The following is a 27,458-nucleotide window of genomic DNA, read 5'->3' as shown; positions in this document are numbered from 1 at the left end:
TCCCATTTCCACACCTGAATTTTGTTTCAGAGTTAACTTTCTGATCCTGTCAGAATAGCTGTCTCGTTCATCCTGCTCACCCTATATCATCCTTGTGCCTTTTGCCATTTTCCAGCAGAGCAGTTACCCAGTTCAGAACTTTTCTCCTTTTTTAGCTGCTGACACGGCTTTATGCTTCTTTGCTCTACCATCTCCTTCCAAATTGTTTTACTCTCTGTGTGTGACCAGCACAGATGCTTGTCCCTTTATCCCCACTAACCCTCTTGAGGGTGTCCTTGATCTTATTTAATAACGCTGCTAAGTTCCCTTGATGTCACTGTTACATCAGGCCATCTCCTTTAGAAGTCATCTTTCTGGCTGTAGTCCATGCCTAGTTGCATTGGAGGTGGTCCAAAGACAGAAACACTGTATCTGTCTGTCCTGAATTTCTTCCCAGTCTAGCTGCATTGTCTTCTCCAGACTGCTGATGTGTTATGATGTCTCCCACTGGTATTACCTGACACTTTGCGCTTTGCCTGGTATCAGGTTATTTATATAGCAAACTTGCTGACTTCTAGAAGGAACTAGATGCCCATATACTCTTTACTCTTTGTTTTATCTTGTATTCTCCTCTACTTTGCCTCTGCTTCCTTCTGGTGTATTGGCTTGATTTACACCCAAAGGGTACAAGTAAGTTATCTGTGTAGTCAAACCAAGGTTGTGTCCAAAGCATAAGGATTTGCTTGACACAGTGGCCTCTCATCTGTGCTTGGCAGTAATGGTTTAAATGAACTGTAAGCTTTTCATTTTTGTTATGTATTTTTGGTTTGTGTGTACTTCCTGTTTCTGCAGGATCTCTGAAGGGAAATATCTTTATGAATGGAGTGCATGGGGGACATGAGAAGGAGGGAAAAGGGGATCCCTGTATATATGCCTTACTAAATCTGTGACATCTGAGTTCTGTGCACGTTTAGATTAAATACCTTGTTAGATTGTTTTTTTTTCTTTCCTCCCTGAAAAAAAAACCCAGACCTTTGGTTCGGAGAAAGTACAGATGGTAGAGCATTTTAGCTTTAAATAATATAAATTTGGGTTTTAAGAAGCTTTGGGAGAATGAAGCAGAATAATTTAGGAAAGAGTTTTATGCTGTAATGGTATAAAGAGTGCCTACTGAATCCACCCCAATTTATGCATAAATTAAATTGCCAAAGTTTGTGCTGTATGGCAACAAAGTCCGTTTTGCATCCTAAGTAAGTGTACATACAAAGTATAGAACTAGACACAAATCACTTGTCTTTAACATAGTTCTTCAGAAGCTGTTTTCTTCTCATATTATAAGGTATCTTCAAGCATATCTCCCTTTTTGTGCGTCTCAGTATTTTCTGGCATGTTTTAGTGCAAAATTTTGTGTCTTCACTTATCTCCTAGTGTCTTAAAATAGCGATAATATTTTTTTGTGGAAGCCCCACATAAATGATCTTTCTCCATGTGCATGTACAGGTTGTAATATAAAATTGCTCGAAATCCTCTTGCCAGATAGAGACTATTTTGAAATTGGCATTTTCAAAGCTAATGAATGTTGTGCAAGTGAACTCACTTCATTAGAGCTTAATTTTGTATCATTTTAAAGAATTTCCTGTCTAACAAACAGTGTAATTTTTTCCTTGCTAATATTGAAGGACAGAGGTAAGAAGGTAGATTTGGTTTAGATTGAGGGGAGAATGGGTTAGTTTTGTTTACTCGGTTTTGGTTGTGTACTTCATTTTCTATGTATTCTTCTGGTTCCTCTAGTAATCAGGAGTGGTGGTTTGCAGTGGAGTATGATACAGCATTTCCCTTCAGCCCACTCCTCCATTTGGCCTCTAACTCTTTCCACTGGCCTCTGTGTCAAAAATCCTGTAGAGGGAAATCACCCTTAGGGTGAGTTTCCTGATCTTTATTGAGGATGGGCAATTAGGGGTAACATGTTTTCCCTTGTGTAGGAGGAACATGTGCTGTAGCTGGAAATGAAATGTACAGCCAGCTGAAGCCTGGACTGGCTGACGTAGCGGTGCGTGTAGGACTCAGTACCATGCAGACCCAGATAAGCAGCTTTAAGTACTGCTTTGTGGTACAGGGAGCCCAAACCAGGAGAGAGTTTAACTCATTTCCAGCTCGGAGGGCTGGAACAAGTAAATGGTTTATAAATACTTGTGCTGACTTGGCTTTTGAGCAGTGAGCAGTTGTCCCGCTGCCTCTTGCCATGTGTGTTCAGAGGGGCTTGTCTCTGGTAAACAGCATCAGCCTGAGGGTCATTGGTGCTGGAAGGGGCAGGCAGCTGGTCCAGGGAGCAGTGAAAAACAGTCCCACAGGAATTCTTAGAAACAATTCAGTGGTACAAAAAGCGTAAACTACAACTACTGTCCAATGAAGCAGACTGAAATTATACACTATTAGATACTCTCACAGTGAAAGCAGGGTTTGTACACATGCACTGCTAAGCACACGAGTTGATGGATGTTCCCAAGTAAGAGGCTGAAGTGACCGTGACCTGTGATGGGTAACCTTTAGTATCTGTTCAAGAGCTGGTGTTCAGGACGTCTTTGGTTAGACCCCCTAATAAACTGCAGAAAGCATGTTAAATAGACTGAAGAAAATATTGAAGGAGGGGGAGGTGATGCTGCATTTCAGCTGGTTTGCTTTCACTAAAGCCAACTACTGTGCAGTAATGTGAAAGTCTGAAAATACCATGCTTAAACACCTGAAAGAGACTCACTGAGATTTAGCGAGACCATTTGGAATTGCATTTGATGGAAGCCTAATAATAAATCTCAATTTAACACTATCAGCTAAAGTTCTTTAGTCCTGCAGAAGCATCTTGGCTCAGCTGTGCGCTCCTCACAAAAGAGTTATTGAAGCCGAAGATGCTGTGGTCCACTACAGTACTTCCGTGTCACAGTAATTCAAAAAGCTTGGCTAATACTGTGTTTTCTTCAAACTTTTATGTAGAAATGAAGGAGTATGTTTATATTCACATTTTTTACCTATCCTCACTTGAACAGTACTGTTCCTTGCTGCTGTAAAAAAGCTAACAAACGTCAGATTGTTGTGAGCTATGTTGGTGCGGTTTCAGTTCTTTGCTATTTGATAGTTTATTTTCAACATAGTAATCCCTTCCTGACCTCAGCCCCTGGTTTCTAGTGTTGTCCTGCAAACTCTGAAGTGCATCTTAAGGTTTCTTCACAGAGAATAACAAATTTGACCTTTGCCTTCACTAGATGTCACTTGATTCCCAGTCTTCTCAGCCTTTCTTGTGTTCACAGCACCTCTCCTTAGACTCTGGTTTCTAAATTAAAACTGTTTATTGATAAATCGCTTTGTTAGCACAGCAGCATATCAGTGAGCTATAGTGTAATTTAAACATGATCATAAGAACATTTCCATAACTGCAATGCTTCTGTGGCTAATTGCAAAAGAGAACTCTGCTGGTTTCTGAAAAGAGCTGAAGATTAAGGAGACAAGTTTGGTTTTAATGTTTTCAGTGTAAGGAAGGTTAGTATCCATCTTTGGAAAAGGGTGGAGGGAGAGCAAAAGGGGAAACTTGAACTACATAATGTGTAAATTAAGTTCTGTATGCTTTACTTGGGATCAGGATTCTCTCCAGTTAACTGCCAAGTATGATATCAGCATGCCTATGAATATTTAAAACAAAAACTGTTGTGTTCTCCCTCTGCTAATTCCTCTTCCATTTTGGTGAAGCTGATTGCTTCCCTCTCAGTATAACGGAACTCTTGTCAAATTAATCTAAACATGACTCCAGCTCTACGAGTACAGCTATATTGGATGCACAGAATGCATTATATATTTAGTATTCTAAATTCTTCCACCTCCATAAAATGTGAGTAACATTTCATGTCTTTGTGACCTTTACTCTAAGGGATCCTTACTCATGGAAAGTTCCTGTTGACGCTAACTGGATTAGCAATAGTCTGCAGAACTGGGTTTGTGATGTTATATAGCCCACAGCTTTTACTTTAGGCTTAAGAAGTAGGTTCTTGCTCTTGGCAAGAAAACCTTACTTGGGCTCGACAGTGGGCTGATAGCACTCTGCAAGGCCTGTGTTTGGTTCTTTTTATTCTGTATGGCACTTGACCAGCTTTTGAGTGAAACAGTTTGATGAGAAACTGGCGTGGTCTTACAAATCTCCTTTCTGACAAGCTATTTTAATAGCTCTTCTGGATAAATATTCCCTTTGAACCTGTAAATGTTTGTAGTACTACCGAATGTCATGTTCCTAGGTACTGCAAAATTACTTCCTTGGCTAAAGAAACATTCTGGAAAAACAAGGCTTTTGCAGCTTAAAGTTTTTAAAGAAGTAAATGCCAAAAAACCTAATTGTGTTTTAAATAATTAAAATACTTATTTAACTTGGTGTCTGATTCAAAACCCATTGAATTCAACGTCAGGTTTTCTGTAGCCTTTGGTTCATATTTATTGAGGAGGGCATAAGCTTAATTTCAGACAGTTTTATGAATAGGCAGGTGTTATAGATACTGTTTTCTGTGCAGCAGTGAGACTATGTTTGTTTTGAACATTCAGTGTTAAGGTATACTTGAATTTAAATGTTTAACTCTGTTTACATATCATGTGTTCCTCTCATGGGACTGACATTTTTACTCAATCATTTCACTTCTCCAGTTGGATGCTTTATTGACTCTTGTTGTGCTTTTCATCTGAGCTTCCTTGTCTAAAATGTTTTAATTTTGACTTGTAAAGGAAATTTTCGTATGGGTCTCTTTTATTAAGAGTATCTTCAGAAATGTTTGATATAATGTGAGTGACTACTAAATACAAAAAACAGACTAGATTTCATCTTTTAATTGAAAAGCAAATCGAGGCTTAATCTTGCAATGCCTGAGCTTGTTTACTTCTAACAATGTGAGGATTCCTGTTGTTTTCCAGTGCTTCAGAGAAAGTTTAATTGAAATAGTTGTGAAGGCGATTTGCAGAAATAGATTTATCAGAAAGCTTGTGTATTTTCAGCTGTATGAAGGTTCCCGCCACCACAAGCAGAATTCTTTTGAGACCTACGTCAGTGAGGGAAGAGTAGCAGAGTGGAACTGGAGGGAAAAAAATGCACCTCCTTTTCTCCTTTTCCATTTTCTGTGTTCCTTCTCCTTTGCCAGAGGCTGTGTGTACAAGAGGAGCTGGATCGAGGTGTCAGTGCTCAGCAGTGGTCTGACAAACACTTGCTTTCGTGCTTTATCTATCAGAAAGGGTTGCACCTGACACACGTGGAACTCCAAGCTGCTTTAATTGATTCTAATGTTCTTAGCATGTTTCTCTGCACAATAGTTGTCTCAGCTAAAAGGTCTATCTAACCTAGTATTTCTCTTCCAACAGAGGGCAACATCAGACCTCTAGTAAAGACAAAAGTCTAGTGTTGGCTTCTGGTTCTTGTTGTGGAGAGAGAACTAAGTTCCACATCCAAGATACTTAGGTGTGGAGTTATATATAGACATTGAATAGTAGTGTTTAATCCTTTTAGGTATGTTTGGGAAAGCATATCAGAACTTCTGAACAGCTGCTGCTTATGTAGGAATAAAATGTATTAACTTGCCTTGAGTAAAAGGCTGCTCTGATGAGGATATATTTTAGTTCCTAAGGAATTTCCACTAACTTCAGGGGGAAAAAAGAGCCTATTTGTTTTTAAAAGCTTTGATGTATAACAAGTTGCTAGTCCCTCTTTCCAGAAGCATAACCAAAGGCTTCTTACTTTACTCTTGGTGTGCAGCCTGTAAGTCCTCTCTTTCATTCTCAGCCAAGCTCTTGAAATCAAGGTGAAGTCTGCAGCTGTCATAGTGAGTCACTGTGTGCAATTCCCAATATTGAACAAGGGAAAGGAAGCTGTTCCTGGCCTTGTGAAGTGAGGCTTAATATGAATGGGACTTCATGATGTGACTGAAGCTTCACAGGAGAACGCAAAGGCACTGGGCTGCCAAATTTTACTAGCATTTGCTGAGGAGGAGTTCAGTTGTTAATGACACTGGGCAGCAGATGGTCCTAGAAGAGTTGTTAAGACACTGTGGATCGTACTGTAAATATGTGGGTGAATGGAACCAGGATGCTGACAGTTCACTCTCACAGCTCATCATGAGAAGGTGACTCGAGTGGAATTTGGTAGTGCCAGAACATGAATTTCTTGGTACTTGGCAGTCTGCTATATATCTGGGAAGAATTTTGCAACATAGCAGTGGGATGGTAGTTGGGATACTCTTTGTTATGTAAAGTTCAGAACAAATAACATTACATGCCTGTTCACCCTTGCTTGGCCACTGCTGATCTTTAGACCTGAAGGTACTGAACCTGTGCGGTTTAGCCACAAGACCAGTACAGCGGTTAATTTGAGGTTTCTGCTTTGCTTTTAATCCAAGAGATCATTCATTCATTTGTATTAAAATGAATCTGAGTTGTTGAGCCAAAAAATAAGCTATTACAGGAAAAAGTCCTCTCTTCCCTACCACAGGCCTGGTCTCAAGCTGCTCTTCTGTTTATCCTTCTCATGAAATACCTTCAACCTCTCCATCCAAACCAAAAAATATGATTTTGTATTGACGCTTTTTATGTCGATTTAACAGGCTGACTCACAAAGTAATTTCATCCAAATCCTCTGCTAAATTTTTAGCCTTTTTCTCATCTAAACCTGCTTTCCCATGCAGCTTTTAGTATATCTTGAAGAAAATAGTGATATAAAGTATCCTAAGTGTGACTCCCAACATGAAATGCAGTATGTGGGAGTTACACAGATTAATCAGAAACCTAGTGGACAGTGTGCAAGGACTCAGCTCTTGTTGTTCACTGGGGACACTTACACCCATGCCCTGCCTAAAGAAAACCAAATTAAAACCTGAGAAACTAGTCAGTGGAAGTTGAGTTTTTCCCATGTTTGCAAGTGGGACGAGCAGGTAGAATTTCTGACTCCTCAACTGTGTAGTACCTCACTAAAACATCTTTTTGATGCTGTGATCATCAGTGCAAGTGTAGTCTTTATGAACTAATCTCTGGAAGCCATTTTTCTATCTTGATGTGCCTGGGTGTCATCTTTTTACGAGTTGTTTCATAGAGGTGTGATATTGGATGTTTTGTTTTTCTAATGAAAACTTAAATATTGTTTACCTGCTTCATTGAAATGACTCTTCCTCTCTCCACAGTCTCTTAGCTTAAGTCAGAAGTGAGGTACAAGCTTAAGAATTCATTTTTCCTTAAGGGAAGAACAAGCTGATTTGGACGGGTATTTGAAAGGACATGTCCACTAAATTAGTGTCACTACTTCAAGGCAGCTCAGTAACTGGGTCTGGCTTTTTGCTTTGTCACTTATTGTTTGGACTCTCTTGACTTGGGTACTTGTTCCCATCTGACGGTCTGTTCACAGATGCAGAACAGCTTTGTCCCTACTCCATGATGCAGGAGGTCATTAGGTAACTCAATCCACTGTGACTAAGACTGACTGACTAAATGTGAGGTGCCCATTAACCAACACCAGTTCAGCTGAAACGTGTAAGGTGTTGCTGGTTTTCCTGTGGGGGTGACACTAACCAGTTGACTCTGTTTCTGTGGCCTGGGCCCACAGCGAAGTCAAGAAAGGTTCACATGGCTTCCTGTCCTTGTAGTGGTGGGATTGTCCTTGGTGTAAGCTGCACTTTGTCCGTCGGCTTTTAGAATTTTCAGTGTCTTGGATAACAGCTCCTTGGTTTCTTTATCATCTCACGGTGGCACTCACCTTGAAATGCAGAACCGGCACATAGGCAGCCAAGGTGACCGTAGGTTTGGTAATTCTGAACGTCAGGCTCCTGTTTCTGTGTTCTCACAACAGAGCTCTATGTTACATTTAGCATAACTTGTGGTGTTAAGTTGCACTGTTGTTTTTTCTAGAAGAGTGTAATCTCCTACACTGTCAAAAAGGCCAAAACCTTCATACCAAATTTTTATTAATTGCGTCAACAGTGTAACTTCAAGAGGATTGGTTTTGGTCTCTGTTTAGGCATTGACTAAACAAAAACTTGTCTTTGCTGGTACTTCTGATTCCTAGTCTTGCATAAACATAGTACCTGTTTGAGAAGAGCAGAAACATGGTCAAAATAAATGTTTATAAATATATAAAGGGTGAGTGCCATGAGGATGGAGCCAGGCTCTTCTCGTTGGCAAACAATGATAGGACAAGGGGCAATGGGATCAAGCTGGAACACAAGAGGTTCCACTTAAATTTGAGAAAAAACTTCTTCTCAGTAAGGGTGACAGAGCACTGGAACAGGCTGCCCAGGGGGGTTGTGGAGTCTCCTTCTCTGGAGACATTCAAGACCCACCTGGACATGTTCCTGTGCAACCTCACCTAGGCGTTCCTGCTCCAGCAGGGGGATTGGACTAGATGATCTTTTGAGGTCCCTTCCAATCCCAAACATACTGTGATACTGTGATACTGTGATGGTTTGCCAATCCATTGCATCTCATCAAAGTCAGATTATAAAGTCTAAGTTCTGAAAGGAAAACATTTAAATACTGGTAATTACTGTTCTGGTGAAATATTGAGTCTGGAAACAGCTGAATTATGTCAATTAAAACCCTCAGTTAACTTCTGTTAGGGAATAATTTAAAACAACAGTAGTACTACATTACCCCTTACTTTCCAAAGACACATAATTCTTGCTATTATTGAGTGACAGATACGCATGGACCAGTTGGAAAACAGTGCAAAGGGAGAGCTTTAAAATGTTCAGATTCGCCTTAACGACGTTATAAAAAAAAGTCTGCTAAAAATCTCCTGCAATGAATATGAACCTCAACAGTAATATTTATGTAGTGTAATTAGAGTCTTTGTTAGGGATCCTATTATTGTTCACAGTGTAATTAGACTTATTATAGTATTGTCACATTTACTAGATTATGTTCTGCTTTGTAAACATTATTGACGCCATTTTAGGACTGAGAGTGCCTCATGCCAACAAATAAAAGAAAATCATGGCCTCATAAAAACTTCTAATTATTTAGATATGCACTCTGTGAGTTCCTGATGCAGGCGAAGTTGAGACTGAACCAAGGTGAATATTGAACGCAGGTGCAAGCTTTAGTGCAGGTGATTTGCCAACCTCCTTTTTTTGTAAACCTCAGCTGTCTGCTTAAATCTCACTAAGTATAAGGGGGAAAGATTGCAAATCTGAATAGTTTTTTAACTTTATTTACACAGGGGTACTCATATTGTGCTTCTGCCCTATTTTTAATGTTTCTAGGTAATAACCAGATATCGATTTGTTGGTAATCCATTGTATGAGTATTGATCAGTTAGTGATTCACTCACGGGAGGTAACTGAAAATGGTCTTGTCTAAACAGTTCATCTTTTAGAGCTGAACTTAATTTTTTGTAAATTTCTTTTCTTGTATCTGAAATGGACAAGAACTAAATTATTTAAGCAGTGTGTAGAATGAGCCATTGCTAAAAATGAATTTTTATCTCAAGTTTACTGTTAAAGTCATTTAATAAAACTGTTGTCTTGGTGTACCTACTTGGTATCGTTTGTTTCTTCAACTCAAATAATGAAATGATCTGAGTCCCTTAGGCTCTGCTCTTTTGAGACCTATGTGTGCTACATGAACTAGAAGGATGATCTGCTTCTCTTTGTTATTCTAAGAGTACTTGTTGTCCTTGTCTCTCTCCTGCAATGGTATTTGCTATTCAAAACACCTTACAATACTGGTATTAATTTTTTGTAGAGCACAATGTGCCTGCTCTCAGCCATGAGAACAGATTCCAGATAAGAGGCTTTTTTGATATAAACTTCTCTTCTATTGCAGTTGCTATTAGATGCTGTTCCTGCTGTCAGCTGCTGTACAAACAGAGCAAAAGGCAGGTGCTAGCGCGGAGCATCTGGAGTCTCAGTAGCTTGTTCTAATTCTCACTGTGAAAACTTTCCCACAGCTGTGCCAGCAAACATCGCAGACCTGAGAAACATTGAAGTGCTCAACTTTTTCAACAACCAGATTGAGGAGCTGCCTACACAGATTAGCAGCCTTCAGAAGCTCAAACACCTGAATCTTGGGTGCGTATCTTAATGCAAAAATTCACTGTACTAGAGGTACTGTCAAACATTGTCACAACTGAACCTGAAGCAACTTATTTTTTGCTATTAAAATTTCTAAAAGAAAGTGTTGGTGAGGATAATTTGGCAATTATGGCTTCAGAGTGTTTAGATAGTGTCCTGTATAGTCAGATACTCGAAAGTGATCAAGCACTTACTCTGGTATACTGATAACCATTTAAGGGCAACAGCAACTCACGTTCATCTAATACTGAAGTTAAAGTTAACAATTATTGAATTTTACTTCCCTGGCAAACGTCTCTTAATGCTGTGGTTGCTGTGTAAGAGCCAGGCTCTTATTTTCTGTTCTGTTTTTAAAATATAATTAAAAATAAATTAAAAACCCACAAACAAAGAAAACCACAAAAAATCCCACCACCAAACAAGAAACCACTCCCCTGCCCTGAAACCAAATGCTAATCTTTCCATGTTAATGTAGGGCCTTAATTACAAAGTCCTAAATTTGGGATGAAAGAAATTTTAGTTTCTATTAAACCTGTAGAAGAAGCAGCAAATCTTAAAATGTAGTGTGCATTTAATTTAAAGAGCTATTATTGACTGAATTTGAGCCAGAGGCATTCCTATTAAGTGTTCAGATATATTCCAGTAGAGGTGCTGATACTTTATAATCACTGCAGTTGCAAAAGGCTTTTGTGAATTATTAAGAAAATAAATGTGAGCCACAGAACCTTCTCAAAACGAACCGGGCATGTTAAAGTGTAACTACTTAAGAAAGCACTAGTAGGGGCAAGCTTTAGCTTTATAGGCTTATCATGGAAAGCATACTTACATTTTATAAATTCAAACTTCTGAACACTTTAATCAGAGATCTTTTTTAATTATTATTTTAAATATCAAATTATTTTGGCTAGGCTCTGTGTATCCTGCTTTAGAGGCATTTGTAAAGTGCTGATAATTGAATTGCATCCTGAACTGTTGGAATGCCAATAAATGTTTTCATGATGATCTGTCTCTCTAGTCTTAGTCACTTCAGATCTTTAGCACACCCTAATATCTGTTTGAACCTGAGGGTTAGTATTTGCTCTGAAAAGCAGCATTCTATATGCCTTGGGAGTTAAAATCCATGTTTTGAAATGGCACGTGGCAATGCTGCTCTGGATAAAGGAAGTAAGAAGTTGGGATCTTTCCATGGATTGAAGCAGTGACAAGTGTTTGTGTAGATCAAGTATTGGTCTTCACTACATTTTTTTTATTAATGTAGTATGAAGGGTCCCTTGGGGTTAACACCAACAGACAGGTCTGGAACCACAGTTGCCACCTTCATGTGTTATGTGGTCCAAGATCTTTCAGATTATATGCCCTTACTTCTTAATCCCCTCCTTACCCATATCCTTCCAGATACAGGTTTAGTTCTGCAAAAAGGAGTTCTGGATCAGGGAAGGGGAAACTGCTCTGCTCTGGTAGTTTGGGGCTTTGGGGTAGTGGCCAGAAACCCTCCCCTCATCTGCGGGCCATGTGTACACACTGGGCATTAAAACAACCTTCTGGGAGACAGGGAGAGCTTGAATAAGAGCACAGACGATTTGGGGGAGTATTTCGGTGCAGAAGGATGAAGAAGCGGGGTGGGAGCACTGAAAGCTTTAAAAAAAAAAAAAATTGGAAGGCAGGTGTGGCAAAGTTTCTGTGGCACAAGCTCAGTGTTTGAACTTGCGCTGGTCAGGGACTTTCACCTGGATTTCTTTCCATGCCAAAGAATAGATACGTTCTGTCTGTTGTCGGCAGGGAGAACGTTTTCTCTCCCTGTTCCTTGCTTACAAAAGGGAAGGCCATGGGGGCATTTACTCTTCTTACCGGTGAAAAAGGAGCTGCTTTCTTTAGACCTCTTTGATACAAAGAACAGTTCTAAAAGCAGTGACAAGTCTGCAGTAGCAATAGTGGAGAATGTCTTTCTGTATTTTAATAGCTACTGCTGCAGCAGTAGTACTATAGGTGTAGGGCTTTTCACTGGGGATGAGGAGGAACAAGATTTAATTCAGAATTTAGCTACAGAGAGCTGACCTCTAACACTTCATGTTCTGGTGGGGCTGGTTTATGCAAAAGTGGAAGAGAAAGAGGATTATTAGTATCTTGAGAGTCTGTAAAAGAAATGTAGGTCCAGTCATCATGCTTAGTCCAGAGGTGCGGCTGCTCTTGTGTTTAATTCCATGTGCCAAGGGCTTTTAGAAGGTAGGCTCAGTGAGTGCCCTGAAGGTGTCTTGCACAGTGTTTGACAAGCATTGTGTGAGGTGGGAAGGGAAGACCCTAGAGACTAGAGTGAAAAGTCATTATTTTTGAGTACCAAACTTTGATAATACTATACTTTGAGTTTTCATAGTTTTTAGCATTACATCACACTCCATACATTCACATTCTATCTTCTCTTGACTTCAATCATGGCTATATCTATTTATCACTTTTGTGTCAGAAGGAGAGTCAAATTAAGAATATATTTAGAGATAACGTGAAAGGTCATGATTGTTTCCCATCAAAAGAATAAAATCCAGTTCTTCATATTAGCTATCTGTACATCTTCCTGAAGATGCCTGTTTTCTCTATTCTACTTTCAAACCCAAGTGACAAATGAAGTGATATCTATACAGACAACCTATATGTTTGGTGTACATACACTAGGGACAGGAGAAATTATGGGCTGGTAGTTCTTTTCCATTCCTGTGATAAAGCAGGCAGAGCTCTAGTTTGTACACCAACAGTGAGGTGCTATGAATATCATCTCCAGCTCCTTGCCTTTCTTTGTCATTGCAGCAGCTCTAGCGTTTATCTGGATCACCTTGTTCAAGACCTTTGAGGCCAGAAAAAAGTTTCTGTAGCTTGTCTACTCCAGTTTATCAGAGCACCCTTTTTCTCGTGTTAGCTTTCGCCATCTTCTGGCTTTTGCCAGTAGGAATGGGTGTTCTAAACCCTCTGAGGCTGGCTGAAAGAACTATATTTAGACTAAGCCTCATCAATCAGAGGGCTGACACCTTATTTACCTCATGCTTAGTTTGCATCAACAGTTATCTAGTGACACAGATTTGCTGTTCTTGAGAAGGGGTTTGGGCAGCAGTTATCAGTGAACACAAATACTGTGCAGTCAAGGTGCTCCTTGTCGTTTTTGGTACCATGGTGAAGAACTATGTGGTATGGGGGAGCGGCAGGTGGTAAAGATGCTTTGCAAAAGGGTAGTTTGTAGTTTAGCTGACAGGTAGGTCACCTACCAAGGATCAGCTTGCTCAGTGGCACGGTTTAGGCTGACCATAGCTTTAGGCTGAGTGTAGCACTGTGGTGTGGCTCTCCCTTTTGCTTCATATTTCAGGTGTGGCTGTTGACTGACATAACAGATGGGATCCCTTGTGAGTACATAAGCATTTATGGGAGTAAGAGGTGAGGAAGGTCTCTGTCGCAAAAGGCTTACTCAGTATCTTGTAGTATCGAGACCTTTTCAAAACAAAAGGCATTTTTGGTGTAGATCACATTTTTTAGAAAATAAACTCTTGTTGCCTGTATTATTCCTACCAGACAAAGTGAACACTGATGTCATGTTCTGTTTTTTCCTCTTCACCTACAGCATGAACAGGTTAAACACCTTGCCAAGAGGATTTGGCTCTTTACCAGCACTGGAGGTTCTTGACTTGACTTACAACAACTTAAATGAAAATTCTCTACCAGGAAACTTCTTCTATCTGAGTAAGAAACTTTTCTAAAAACTCTACAAATCTTCATGATATGGTGCTTTGCTTTCTGCAGTTGAAATTTATTTGATGGAGACCAAACTCAGACCGAATTTTTTCTGATATTTATGTTTTCCTTTGAATGTCTCTTGAATATTTCTACATAGCTCAGCAGTATTTATCACTGATATACAGTCATCTGACGCCATTGAACATGAGGAGACTTGGTTAGTAATGGTATATTAGTTTTCTTCTGAGTAATATTTCCTTGAATCCCACACTCAGCTAAACTTAAAACCTCATGGAAGCTTGCAATCCTCAAGGGAAAGTAAATTCTTTTGTAAGGCAACTGTTGTGTGTTGACTCTGGAAATAATTGTGTTCCTTATGCTTCATTACTGGAATGGTTTTAACAATGTGTTGATGTTGAAGTGTCTGGTGTGTTAAAACGTATGCGAAGGTTACAAAGCTTGGCACAGGAAGGGTAGAGCGAAGCTGACCTTTGCACATGTTAAAAATACATACTCAGGGTTAAAATAAAGGCATTGTACTGCATATGTGCAAAAGGGCTGCATTATGGTTGCCTAAGCAACTTGAATTTTTGCAGTTTCTGGATTTCAGTGACTCTGCTACCTTACTGGTCTTTTCAGTGAATTATGCTGAAGTGGCTGCAGGATCAGTGCATTTGGCAGCCCAAGTGGCAGGCCGGGGGAGAGGAAGGACAGCTGCAGTGTGGGAGAGGTTCTGTGATTGTAACCTGACAGAGGGAAATTTTTAAGTCAGCATTATTCAAAATGGTCACAAGTAACAAAAAGAGGATGAGGAGAAAACTGTGTAAAAGAAATAGGATCTCCTCTTTGGTAGGAAGGAGAAGTTTTGCTGACCTGACCACCTTCCCGCTACACCCAACAGGCTTTGTGAGTCTCTGTTTTAATATTTCCTTTTTTCTTTCTTTTCTTCTTAAACTGTCATGCATGCTCATTCAATAACAGCCAGCTACATGCTTGTGCTGCATCATCTCTCATTTTTTTGTGAATTTTTTAGAGACTAAATGTGGAAATTACAGATTTTACAATTTATGTCTTCTGGATTACTCTCTTTTAAGATCTCGTTCCCAGTGTTAGGCTGTGCTTTCTCTAGAGCTTAGCATAGATGTGTATCTGTCCAGAAAACTCAGATTTTTTATTTTTTTTTTTTAATGTTTGTTTAGGATGCAAATTTATGTAATAAATAAGACTCAGGGTAATAAGGAGTAGTGACCGTATTCTGACAGCTGAGCGTTGAGACTATGTGCCAGAACCTGCTAGAGTCTACTATTGTAGAAATTGTTAATTGTGCCAGTCCTTTTGAATATAGATGTTTTCCTGAACTCACCAACAATACAATACGCCAGTAAATCTAAGTTTGACCTGCTCGTTGTTATTGTGAGCCCTGGATATGTCAAAGGCTTTTCACCAAGTCAGGGTTATTAATCAAACCTGACTCCCTTTTATTGATTAGACCTCAAATGGTTGGGTTATATGCCACCCTGTTTATATATTGCTATTTAATTTGCAGCCACCCTGCGTGCACTCTATCTAAGTGACAACGATTTTGAAATCCTGCCGCCAGATATTGGGAAGCTCACAAAGTTGCAGATAGTAAGTAATTTATCTAAATTCTTGGAAAATCAATTCACTTTTGCAACGCTTGTAGGAATAGAATCTAGTCAATTTGAGGAGTCATAGGGTATGTTTGCAGGAATAGACCACTACACCTGGAACTGCTTCTTGTTTACCAGCAGACACTTGTAAATAAATTGGAAGAATCGAGTCTTTAGGAGAAAGGTGGGGGCAGAGGAAGTAGAGTTGTGTTTTAAGCTGCTTTATAGTAACGGAAAATTGTTCTGACTACTTTATATTCACTCTTAGCTGAGTCTTAGAGACAATGACCTGATATCACTGCCTAAAGAAATTGGTGAGCTTACTCAGCTCAAGGAACTTCATATCCAGGGAAATCGTCTTACTGTGCTGCCCCCAGAACTAGGTAAGGTTATGGATGATCACTTATTTATTTGAATAATAATGATAATGATGCACTGTGTTTCCTCTGAAACAAAAGCAGTTGTTAAACTCTAGGAAATTATTATGCTTAAGTTGTCATTGCTGCTAATATTTAGTTTCCCTTGAGAAACACTCATTTTTCACTCCTGCTGGATATGAAAGAGGGGCCAGATGATGATATGTGTTTGGTTTTATTAGCTTTTTACATGTTACATTATCCTGTGTATTAGTACACCTGATTGCCAATTTGTATATAGCATCTAGCTTTATACATCGTATCATAAATATTTGGTCTGCAAAGATATTTTTGTCTCTGGCTGGGTTGTGAGAACATTATTTGGATATCCCAAAACTATATTAAGCAAAGCTGGTAGCAGTATAAGTGGCTTTTTGTGACTGTTCCAGTAAAAATGGAAGTTTGTTCAATTAGAGAAAAATATATAGCTAAATTAGAGGAATTTTTCATTTTTGTATTGCAGTAGCCTAAATTCCTTTAGTGGGTTGACAGCTCTTTCACTTAAAGCAGTGAAGCTCATTAACAGACTTTGAATTTGTGATATTGGACATTTAAATATGATTACAAGTGACTTACTTCAACCTATAGAGTTTTTATTTGAAACTTAAGTATTGATTTTGCTGATTTTGCATTGCAGTATTCCATTTTATGGGAGGGACATCAACTTCAATAGAAGTTGTCCCTGTTTGCCTCAAGCCAGAATTTGTTTTCTGATCTTTCATGACAAACTGCATAAATATATTGTTGGGAATAATGTAGCTGCATCAGTTACCTGCTGTACAAACACCTGTTAAACAGGGTTTACACCTTGTGTCTTGTTATTGTGAACTGTTACATAGGGAAACTTCTTTGTTTCTATTAGTACCTTCCAAATAATAGTTCCCAAAACTCAGAAGGTTAGTGATTGAAGTCAGCATGATAAAGCAAAATTATTTGTTGTCATAAAAACTTGCTTTGACCCATTAGAGAGTGTGACAGCTGTGAGCGTAAATCTGACCGTCTGCAATGTATGCTTTTTGTGTTATACAGCAAAGGAAAGCGTCTACTATTCTTTTCTGTGAAGTGCGGGAGGATGTTTGTTTTGTCCCTTCTTTGTTTACCCATCATTGGTAACATCATGGGTTTTTTGCCTTTATCAATCTAGCTGACTATATGATGCTGAGTGTTTTGGGGCTTTTGTTTGTGTTTGTTTGATTTGGTTGTGTGGTTGTGTTGTTTTGTTTTTTCTCGCCTGTTTTTCCTCACTAGTGGTAGATGAAAGTTGCTCTCATTTCCTTAATTTCAGGTGTTTATTCCTTGACACAAGTATCCTTTATTTAGCTTTTTGTGAAAGTTATATTTATTTATAAAGTCTCTTTCAGCAGCAATAACATTTCAGAAGCCTCTACTATCTGTAAATGTACTTTTCTGTAGCTTCCTAAATTATAGCCTTGTTTTTATCCAGAAAGTGGAAATTAAATGCTGCACTGAGTCTAACCACCTTCTGTGGCTTATTAAATGTCTAAACATGCTGTTGCCTTACAAGTATAACAGCAATTCACTTTAAGTGGTTTTACCATCATTGTCCAAAACAAATGAAAATGTTTGAAACAAAATTGGTGATGTTTGTTTTGCGCTGACCTGCAAAACTCGAGATGGCCAAGGGAAGCATTTCTCGTCTTAGTTAACATTTGTTTGCATTATAGAACAGTATCGCAATCTGGCAGGAGAAAGACTTGTAATTTTGCCTCACGTGATCGAGGTGAGGTGGATTGACACAGCTTGAGTGCTTGTCATCTGCATTCTTTGTTATTCAACTGCTATTCTATAAATTATTCTTTCCTCTTCATGTATTAATTTACCAATGTTTCATTTTATGGTCTTACCCAAGGGCCTCATTCATGATTGGTTGGTGTAATTTCTATTGCAGTCTATGCCACATGTAGCACTAGAACTATTTCAGATATTTAAAATGGCTTAGATTTTGGCATACATTTCCAGAGGACGTTACGCTGAAGTCTTGATTTGTAAGTTGTGCAAGTTGCAAGCATGTTTACTGTGCAAAGGAATGTTCTTGCTTGATTCTTAAACATCTAGGTCAACATTTAAGGAATGGATGTTAGTAGATGGAGCACCAAGCTGGACTTTGGAGGGTGTGTTTGAGACTGGGTAGGGACAAGCCACAGACAAGCATGAATCTACTGAACGGTTAAGAAAAGTCACTTCACCTCTGCAGCCTTGTTTTCCTTTCTGCAAACCAGGACAAGTTAGAGAAGCACACCTTTGCAGGCAGCTTTACAGTCGGCCAGGTAAAGGTGGTATGTGAGTGTTACAACCAAATGAATGGACTCCTAGTTCCATAGTCACCATCTGAGAGAAAAGCAATTTTATCTGCTGCCTGAGTTCTGCCTCCTAAATTTTTAAAACTGATTTATAATGTAAGGAAAACTATCCAAATAGTTTGTGCTGAGCATGTTCGATAAATAGCTTTTCAATGAGCAGGTCCTGTTTGCATTAATTGGAGGTACTGCTGTTCCATTTAAAGTAAACAGTCTTTCCTCTCTCATTATCACTTTCATAATTAAAGGTGCTGAAGGCTTTTAATTGGCTTAGTTTGGACAGTGGTGGACAGCAGAGTCATTAGATATTCATTTATCAGGGAGATGGCCACAATAAAAACACCAGAATACAACAGTATATTTGACTGTGAGGTGAGGAGGGGTGGTATATTAAACTGGTTTTTAAAGGTAGTGGAAATGAGTGCAGAAGAAGGCACGGGGAGTAGGGCATGAAAAAAAGGCCACAGCCAGCCCCTGGGATCACGATTTTGGAATGGAGATACCAATAAATAAAATCCTACAGTCTGCTCTTAATTTCACCCAGTGTGATTAAGCATGGCACGTGTCAGCACGAGGGCTGGGGAAGTTCAGTATCATCCTTCTCTGTGTTTAGCAGAGAATACCTGTTGCTAATTAAAAAAATATATCTATTCCTGCCCAGGAGGAAAGGAGGGGACTAGAAGAGGGCACGGGCGCTCTGGGTGAGAGTGCTTGTCTGTAAATACAGTACATGTGAGTGATGAACGCAGGAAATGGCTGGGAGTAGGTGGGTGGAATTTGCAGCTTGTTTTTATCGTTTGTCTCTCGAAACCCCGTTCATGAGGAATGGTGGTGGGCAGTCATATATAAACTTTAAAGAAGCGCTGGCATTTTTTTCTCTAGCATTTAAAAGGTTATGTGCTGCATTGCGAGACAAATAAATCATGATTCACTGCAACAGCAGAGTTGCAGTCAGTTATATAAATTGCCAAGGAAGCACTAAATCTGTCACTTTGTGTATTCTGACCATTTAACAATTGGGATGGTGTTTGGAAAAAAAAAAGCCGAGTAGGAACAAGAACCACGTAAAGTGGCACATGGAATTAATAAGATCAATGATGGTGTTTTAAGTTCATTGTATGGTTATCTGTGTGGACCCATATGTGCCACGTAAAAGACTTAGTGGAGTCAGGAGCATAAGAGTAGTATATGGTACAGAATATTCACAAAATTGTAGCTAAATGTAAACAGACACCCAGAGACTGTAACTAGCTTATTTGTAGGTTTGTGATTTTGATGTGAACACAAATGGCATGGTTTTTAAACCCCAGATTTTAATGTTGACTCTGTTCGTTACTCTGCCGGCAGCACACCTGTGTGCACACACGTACACGGAGTTCGCTCATATTTATGCGTGTGGGAAGAACAGCAGTTTCTAAGGATACATTTTTAATTACCATCCTCTTTTGCCAAAAACGAATGTTGGCAATCAGTGGCTTTTCGTTATACTATTCAATACTGCTATAGTTCATCAAATAATTTCCTCAGGTAAAGGGAGACACTGTCAAAACTGTCAAGTTAGGTACATACTTGAAAAGTGAAAAAGTCACATTTTAAAACAAACAAACAAACAAAACCAACTTGATGGGGTAAGTAGCCATGTTCTTCTTAAGGATGGTGAAACATTTTGTAAATTAAACCTCTATGTCAGAATGGCTAAGTAATGCTTTAATCATTCTTTAGTTTTGAACAGCTAAGTTATCTTCTGTGGATAAAGGATTGGCTTTAAATAGAAAGTTCAAGGAATCCTGCCAGAAGTCTCAATATTTCCATCACAGGAAGACCTGAGCAACCTGATCTGGTTGAAGATGTCCCTGCTCGTTGCATCGGGGTTGGACTAGACGACCTTTGAAGGTCCCTTCCAGCCCAAACTATTCTATGATTCTATGACATTTTAAAATTTTGGCTTTTGAGATGACACTGGAATTTGTTAATTGATAGTATATTATGCAAAGTAGTTTCTGCCATTATTTGTTCAAGTTAATGTTTACCAAAACAGCAGTTTATTTAGGTTATTATAATGTGTGTGTGCAAAACCAGGAATCACTTATTTCTCAAAAGGTATTTATTTTCTAAACATGCTTGATATAAATGCCAAAATTTTCTTATTTCAGTATAAACTGTCACAGCACTCTACACAATGCAACACTACTCACAGCTCTAAATACAGGTCTGTGGTGCTTGTTGGAAGCCTGAACATTGTGGGGCTCTTCAGACACCAGCTCTGAGCACTGGAACAACTAATTGATACCTTGCTATTTTTAAAAAAATTACCTGTTTCTACTTTTGGAACTAAGGCAAAAGTGGTATTAGAAAGTAAGGAGCTTTACTAAACTTCCCAGTAGAAAAACGAAATAATTTGTTTTCTAGGACTACTGGCTGTTACTAGTTGAGGAATAACAGAAAAATGTGCATACCAAGATAGGTCATGAACAGATTGTGTAAGAAAAGCTTATCTGAAATTTGTGAATATTCCTATTGTCTTTCTCATTTTAGGCTTATTTTAAGTTAAAAACAAACAAAACCAACACAAACCACACAATTTTTTCTGTAGTTAGAAACCAGGCTGATTCACAGAGAACTTGATTGGAATTTAGGTGTATGGGAAGAGGTGACAGCTCTGTAGTTTCATTATGCACAGAAAGATGTTGTCTATAGCCCATCATCTAGATTTACACCACAGGCATTTATTTCCTTACACTGCTGTAATTCTTGCCAAACTTTCCAAGATTCAGATTTGTTCTGACATTAGTTTTAAAAATATGCAAGTCCTACTGTTGCTTCTCAGATGACTACAGTGTGTGTGTAGGCTTTCCTGATGTTGACTGTACTCTGATTGTAAGTACCATCAGCATAATAATGATGTTTCTGTCAGCAAATATTTCATCTGTTCTTTCAGAGCTGTGGTAGGTAAGAGTACCATAATTAGAGCCAATCTGAGTAAATGTTGTTGTTAAATTTGGTTCATTTTACATGTTTCATAGTACTTAAAAGCGATTTTGCTCTTCTAAGTGCTTGGCAACCTGTGTTTGAATGGAAGTTTCAAAGGTGCAGGGCAAACACAATACAGTGAATCCTTTTTGTGCTCATATTTTTAAATTAACTAGATTTTGGTCTGATAGGGACCCTTCAGAGAGAGAATGCTCTGAATTCCCGTGTAATTGGGAATCCCAGGGGACTTTCTGAGGTTGGAAAATATGTGCAATATGTTTCAAAATGAATTGGGATGCTGATCCTCTAAGCTTGTAATACTGCCTGTGCCATTAAAACATCTTTGTAGTTAAACTACTTTGACATCATGTTAATTCCTTTTGTTCCAAAACCCTTTGTCGCATAGTGTGTCTCTTGGGTTTCTTCACTGGGCAGACTTAGCAGTGACTGTCTCTCAAAACTGGGAGGAGTGGCTGACACGCCAGAAGGCTGTGCTGCCATCCAGCGGGACCTGGATAGGCTGGAGAGTTGGGCGGAGAATAACCTAATGAAATTTAACAAGGGAAAGTGTAGAGTCCTGCATCTGGGCAGGAACAACCCCAGGTTCCAGTATTAGTTGGGGAACAACCTGTTATAGAGCAGTGTAGAGGAAAGGAACCTGGGAGTCCTGGTGGACAGCAGGATGACCATGAGCCAGCACTGTGCCCTTGTGGCCAGGAAGGCCAATGGCATCCTGGGGTGTATTAGAAGAGGGGTGGTTAGTAGGTCCAGAGAGGTCCTCCTTTCCCTCTACTCTGCCCTGGTGAGACCACATCTGGAATATTGTGTCCAGTTCTGGGCCTCTCAGTTCAAGAAGGACAGGGAACTGCTGGAGAGGGTCCAGCGCAGGACAACAAAGATGATTAAGGGAGTGGAGCACCTCCCTTATGAGGAAAGGCTGAGGGAGCTGGGTCTCTTTAGCTTGGAGGAGACTGAAGGGTGACCTCATTAATGTTTATAAATATGTAAAGGGTGAATGTCACGACGATGGAGCCAGGCTCTTCTCGATGACAACTAATGATAGGACAAGGGGCAATGGGTACAAACTGGAACACAAGAGGTTCCACTTAAATATAAGGAGAAACTTCTTCTCAGTGAGGGTGACAGAGCACTGGAACAGGCTGCCCAGGGAGGTTGTGGAGTCTCCATCTCTGGAGACATTCAACCCCCCCTGGACACATTCCTGTGTAACCTCACCTAGGTGTTCCTGCTCCAGCAGGGGGATTGGACTAGATGATCCTTTGAGGTCCCTTCCAGTCCTTGACATTCTGTGATTCTGTGATTGTTGCTTTGCCTCCAAGATTCTGCTCAGCACCAGACGTGTGTTACACAGGGCAGTGAAGGAAATGGTGTTTCCAGCACAGCATGGCACCTTTCAAAGGCAGAAATTGGTGAAACTTAGCAATACTTGTTGGACTTATAGGGAATTGTCTCTGTCTTAAATTAGGAACATAAGAGAAATGAATTAGAGTCGTAAGTAATTTGAAATAACTTCAGAAAGACTATAGGAAACATTTTGAAGGAATTTCTTGGATTTTTGACAAAATGCTGTTTCTTCTCCTGTTCGCCTTAGCTACCCACATGGCTGCATCAGCCGGGTTCGTTGCCTTGGTACCTGGATGCTGAGTGTGGTGGAGTTTGGCTGTTGAAGGGGTGTGATTTCTCATGTGGAAATTGGAAATACAAGCCATTAGTACTGTTGTTAGGTAGGAGTGCCTGCTGTGCTGCCTTGAATAAGTTCCTGTTTTATGGCTTTCATCTATGAATTTTAATATTATTTACTGTTTCTACTACTTGTCCTGAGAAGGTTTGTTGTGTGGAGTGATGGTAGAAATTGCCAGGGCTCTCCTCTTGTTCTTGAAGAGTTAACCACTCCTCCTGTTACCTGAATATGGAAATGTGAGTTTGCCCAGCCAGGTTAGGTCTATATTCTGCCTGTACTTAGTACCTGAAATGCAGCTTAAGGGAGAAGTTCACCATTTCATGCATTTTGTTGTCTGTCCCAGGTTTCATCTGCAGTCCTGACACATTCTGGAGTGAAAGTCTCGTTGTGCTGGACTCCCCATACCTTTCACTTCCATATAATGATTCTGGCTGGCCTTTGATATGATGCTGGAATTTTGTATACATATCTCAGGACTAAATTCACTTTATTTTAAACTCTCTTCTGTGAAAGGCTGAGCTGGGACAGTGCTGGAGAGTAAAATCATCTTCTCATAGGATTGATTGTAATAGTGGTAGCTGCAACAATACCCATTTGCCCTGTATCCATTCACCTTTACATCAAGGGTAGAGAATTCAAGATTTAGTTGGTCTGGTCTTACTTTATGTTTCAGCTGTGGGCATTTTGCTAAGAGTGGAGGCAAATGTAGTAGATATTCTGGGCTCACACAGAATAATCAGTCTTTATTTAACCTATCAAAGGAAAGAGTGAGAGGAGACTGAGCTGCCAATCCTCCCAGGCTCCATGAAAAGTAAGCACAGGTTCTCCTTCTCCGTTGTGGCTGGGCAGAAGCAGCAGTGTTTGAGAACTAAGGCAGCTCAGTTCAGCACTGAAATAAAGAATGAATCTAGAGTGAGCCATTTGAACAAGACACCACTGGCACAGTCTCCATTTCTTGATGTTTTCAGGTTTTTTTCAGTTTGAAATGCCTTTGTTAAACTTTTCAGTTACTGAACTGACACAGAGATCATGTATCCAAGTGAACTTTCAAGTTGGGGTCTAATCTCTGAATTTATTCTTGGAAATTGTTGTTTACATCTAAAAAGTTGTTGGAATAATGTGTGATGTTACAGTATCTGAACTCCTGTTTTCTGTCCCTGAAAATAATCGTAAAACTAAGGATGGGCTTAGGCTTCGGTGCCTGCTTTTCGAATTGCTCCTTCAGCCTTCTCCTACCCTGAGACTTCCCGTCTGACGCTCACAGGTGAGGCTGCAGATGTTCCCATCTGTGTGGTCAGAAAAGCAGTCAGAGGAAGACTTGCAGCCTGCTTTTGTTTGATGGATGCTGTGGTGCCTTTGTTTGGTTTATTTGTGTGTACTGAATCTGGTTTCTTCTTATCTGAGACTTGAACCTTTTCCCCTGTTACATAAAACCACCACAAATGCGGTTTGGGGGTTCTCTGAAGTGCTGGTGGCTCCAGATGATACTGTCAGACCTTCTTCAGTACAAGGATGCAAGGTGATGGGGCAGATCTTTTGGAGGCGCTTCGGTCTAGGTTTGGATTTACTAGTTGTTTTCTTTTAGTGCATAGAAACTCATCAATAAGCAAATGTGTATTTTTGACATATGCTATGGAGCTGTAGATTTGTTTATCATACTGAATATTTCTGTGAACATTTCTGCTGGTTCCAAAAAGAACGAGTCACACTTACATACAAGAAGTCTTTGCTTTCTGTTGTCTTACTGCTCCATTATAACTGCTGTTTAAATCTGCTCTCTTCTGTTAATAATCCTTCGAAAGTGATAGAGGTCTTCAAAGCAGAGATGATCTTACTTGTTTATAGGAATGATCTGAGTTACCAATCCACATCTTACACGTGCTTAAGACTAGTGTAAAAGTCATTTGCTTTTGATAACATTTTGTGACATAGAAATCAGTATATATTTTCATTCTTTTTACATAGATTTTAAGACATCATTCACAATAAATTGCTTTGATATCATTTTTATGACATAATAGTCATGATATTTCTTCCACCCTCACACTTAAACCAATCTCTTTCTCTATGGAGACAAAGCACATGCCACAAAAGTAATAAAAATTGTAAGCCCTGTAGTGTAAAGCAAATCTAAAACAAGCCAGGACAGACATATTTTTACATATAACTTAAGTTTAAATTTAGTGTGGTGGATTGATCCCTTACTTAGCCTTTAATAAAATAGGATTCAAGAGTCTTTATGTCTAAATAAAGAAATAAAAGTAATTTAATTCCTCCTGTCCTTATGTATGACGGTGATAGAATAAGAGCTTTGTGTTGTAAAGGAAAAGAACATTTAAGTTGCAGTCTTCAGAGAAATTGCTAAAAGGGATGTGTTACAGCCTGAGGCCTCTCCTTGAGGTCAGTGCAGTAGAGTGTTCGCTGGAAGGTGACTCAGGGCATCAATGGGCCACAGATGTGAAATTCCACAGTATACAGGCTAAAAATTATTTCCATTGATTTTAATGAAGCTCCACTAGGGATGAATTTAAACCATTACAAAGAGGTGTTGATCTGGCATTTTAGAGCTAGGATCATGTTTCTTGTGCTGAATGCCAATGTTCGCTTCTCAAATGTCAAAGTTGTTTAATTACCTTATTTCACCTTTTAATTTTTGAAAGTATTTAAGGTGTTTCCAAGGGGTATTCAAGTGGAAAGGACAAGTCAGGTTTGTGTTTGTTCTGTTTTCTTATGTTTCTATTGAAGTAATGCCCATGTACCCTAGTCATACCTTACTATACATTCATACATTGAGTAAATATTATACACTCTGAATATCATACATCACAAGACGATGAGGAGCTTACAGTTGCAGATAAGAGGTGCTTGCAGGCTACATCTAATGGACAGGGAGAGCCTGGGAAGTCTGGAGTCACCCTTGGTGAAAGTGATAGGCAGCATTATCATTGGCTCTGATGCTTATTTTCTGCAAACAAGACTGCGGGAGGCAGCATTTTATTTACTTTTATGAGCTCTTTTCTGACCTTTGCAGGCTGTTGAGTAAAATATGAATGTTCACACAAACCTCTTTTTACTTCAACAGCACTGAAGGCAAATTACAAGAATCATTAACTAACATGTTTTAGATCAAATGCAGGAAAGATTTACTGAGAGAGGTGCAGGAAAACTGTAGCTGCCTTTTTCCTTTAACATCAGTCAGGATGAGGTGTGCCCAGCGTCACAGGAGATATCCCTTCTGTCCACCCATGGCTGTGGGAGCTTTGAATTTAAGCAGTGATAAATAGTATTTTTAGTCAATGGATGGCATAAGCTACAATACAGGAATATTGAAAATATGCATGCTTTGATTTTGTCCTCAAATTTTCCAGTGTTTGTTTTGGTGTCGATCTATTTACTGTAGCTTCCACGTGGCGGCTAACAAGACATGAGGGCAGCAGGCAGTTTTGAGATCTGTGCAGTTTACTGGTTTGGCACAGGAACAATTTTGTTTTAAGGTGGGTTAAACACAGTCACACTGATCCAATCAAACTTAATGGTTCAGGATCATTTTTAGATACAATGAGTGCTGAGACAGAAAAAAAAGTTGCCAAGATCAGGTATTTTTAGGACCACACAGCTGGCTCCTTTTAGAAGGCTTTTTGGTCATTCTGTGCAGGTCATCCACAGCAGTGAGCTGTTAAACATTTATCTTTGCTCTTCACTTTTCCAGACTCTGTTCTCTTTTTAGTGTCTGCTCACTGGTCGCAGCACGTGTCCACTTTGCCTTCTTCCTACTTGGAAATCTATGTCTGTTCAAGGTAGAAAGCTTAAAAAAGTATCCTTCAGGCTTGGAAATCAGAAGGTTCCTTAAGCATGTTAGGCTACAGTTCTGGGATATATAGTTTTGATTATTTATTTATAAGAATAATTTTAGAAGTGCTCAAAAATAATTTGAAAAACATTTCTGTGATCTAGAAAAAGGGCTGTGCTGACTAATCTTAAGGACAACCTTTTCCTCTCTTACCAGAGTCCTGTGACTGTAATGCATTTCAGTGGAGCTGGCCTCTTTCAGTATGGCAAAGTAGCAAGAACCTTAAGTTCATCATGAAGAAATACAATTTTAGTTTACTAGTTTACTAGGCCAAATTGTAAAGATGATAAATATTTTTAATAGGTTAATGTGCATGGAAAGAACAAACCAGGAATGACCAATGCAATCTCCAATCCTAATGTATTTTGTGATTCAATCTACTGTACTAGATTTTTACTAGAGGCAATTTTGTATTTTGCTTACTAGAAATATCCAAGGGATTTAATGTGATCTGTGTAGCAGAAGAGTATATAAATTTCCTAAAGGCCTGGGGACAGTGTTCTGCTGATACTGCTATTAGACAATACGCATGAAGGCTCATCTGCCATGGCTCTTTCCTTGGCCTATGGCTCTGGTGCTGCAGCGATGGAATTACAGCATTTCTGTGCACAGTGCTGCCATAAAATGCCTTCTAGGCAAGGAGACTGTTCGTAGGGGTACAGGGACACATCTGTGAGGTGTCCAGTCACACAGCAGTCCTGCAGTGAGTCTGGTTCTAGAGCTGTCGCTTCAGGGGGGTTTCATGATCTCTTCCACACTGCTGGCCTCCTCTTGGTGCGCTGGGGCAGAAGGGTTCATGCAGGGC

The 27,458-nt window shown here is 39.5% G+C and overlaps 1 protein-coding gene across 5 annotated transcripts in view; it reads left to right on the top strand.

The window, feature by feature from the left end:
* RSU1 (Ras suppressor protein 1) overlaps nt 1-27,458 on the top strand; it is a 104,038-nt gene that overhangs the window by 10,824 nt on the left and 65,756 nt on the right. For all 5 annotated transcript variants that reach the window (XM_080339143.1, XM_080339144.1, XM_080339145.1 and 2 more), the window contains 4 exons: nt 9,929-10,049; nt 13,654-13,772; nt 15,313-15,395; nt 15,666-15,780. In XM_080339143.1, the coding sequence (XP_080195269.1) occupies nt 9,929-10,049; nt 13,654-13,772; nt 15,313-15,395; nt 15,666-15,780 (438 nt within the window). The remainder of the gene's footprint in view (nt 1-9,928; nt 10,050-13,653; nt 13,773-15,312; nt 15,396-15,665; nt 15,781-27,458) is intronic.

The sequence above is a fragment of the Nesoenas mayeri genome, assembly GCF_963082525.1.
Source record: "Nesoenas mayeri genome assembly, chromosome: 2".
In the NCBI taxonomy this organism is placed as follows: Eukaryota; Metazoa; Chordata; class Aves; order Columbiformes; family Columbidae; genus Nesoenas; species Nesoenas mayeri.
The sequence above is the reverse complement of the archived record's forward strand: the minus strand, read 5'-3'. Positions and strand labels throughout refer to the sequence as shown.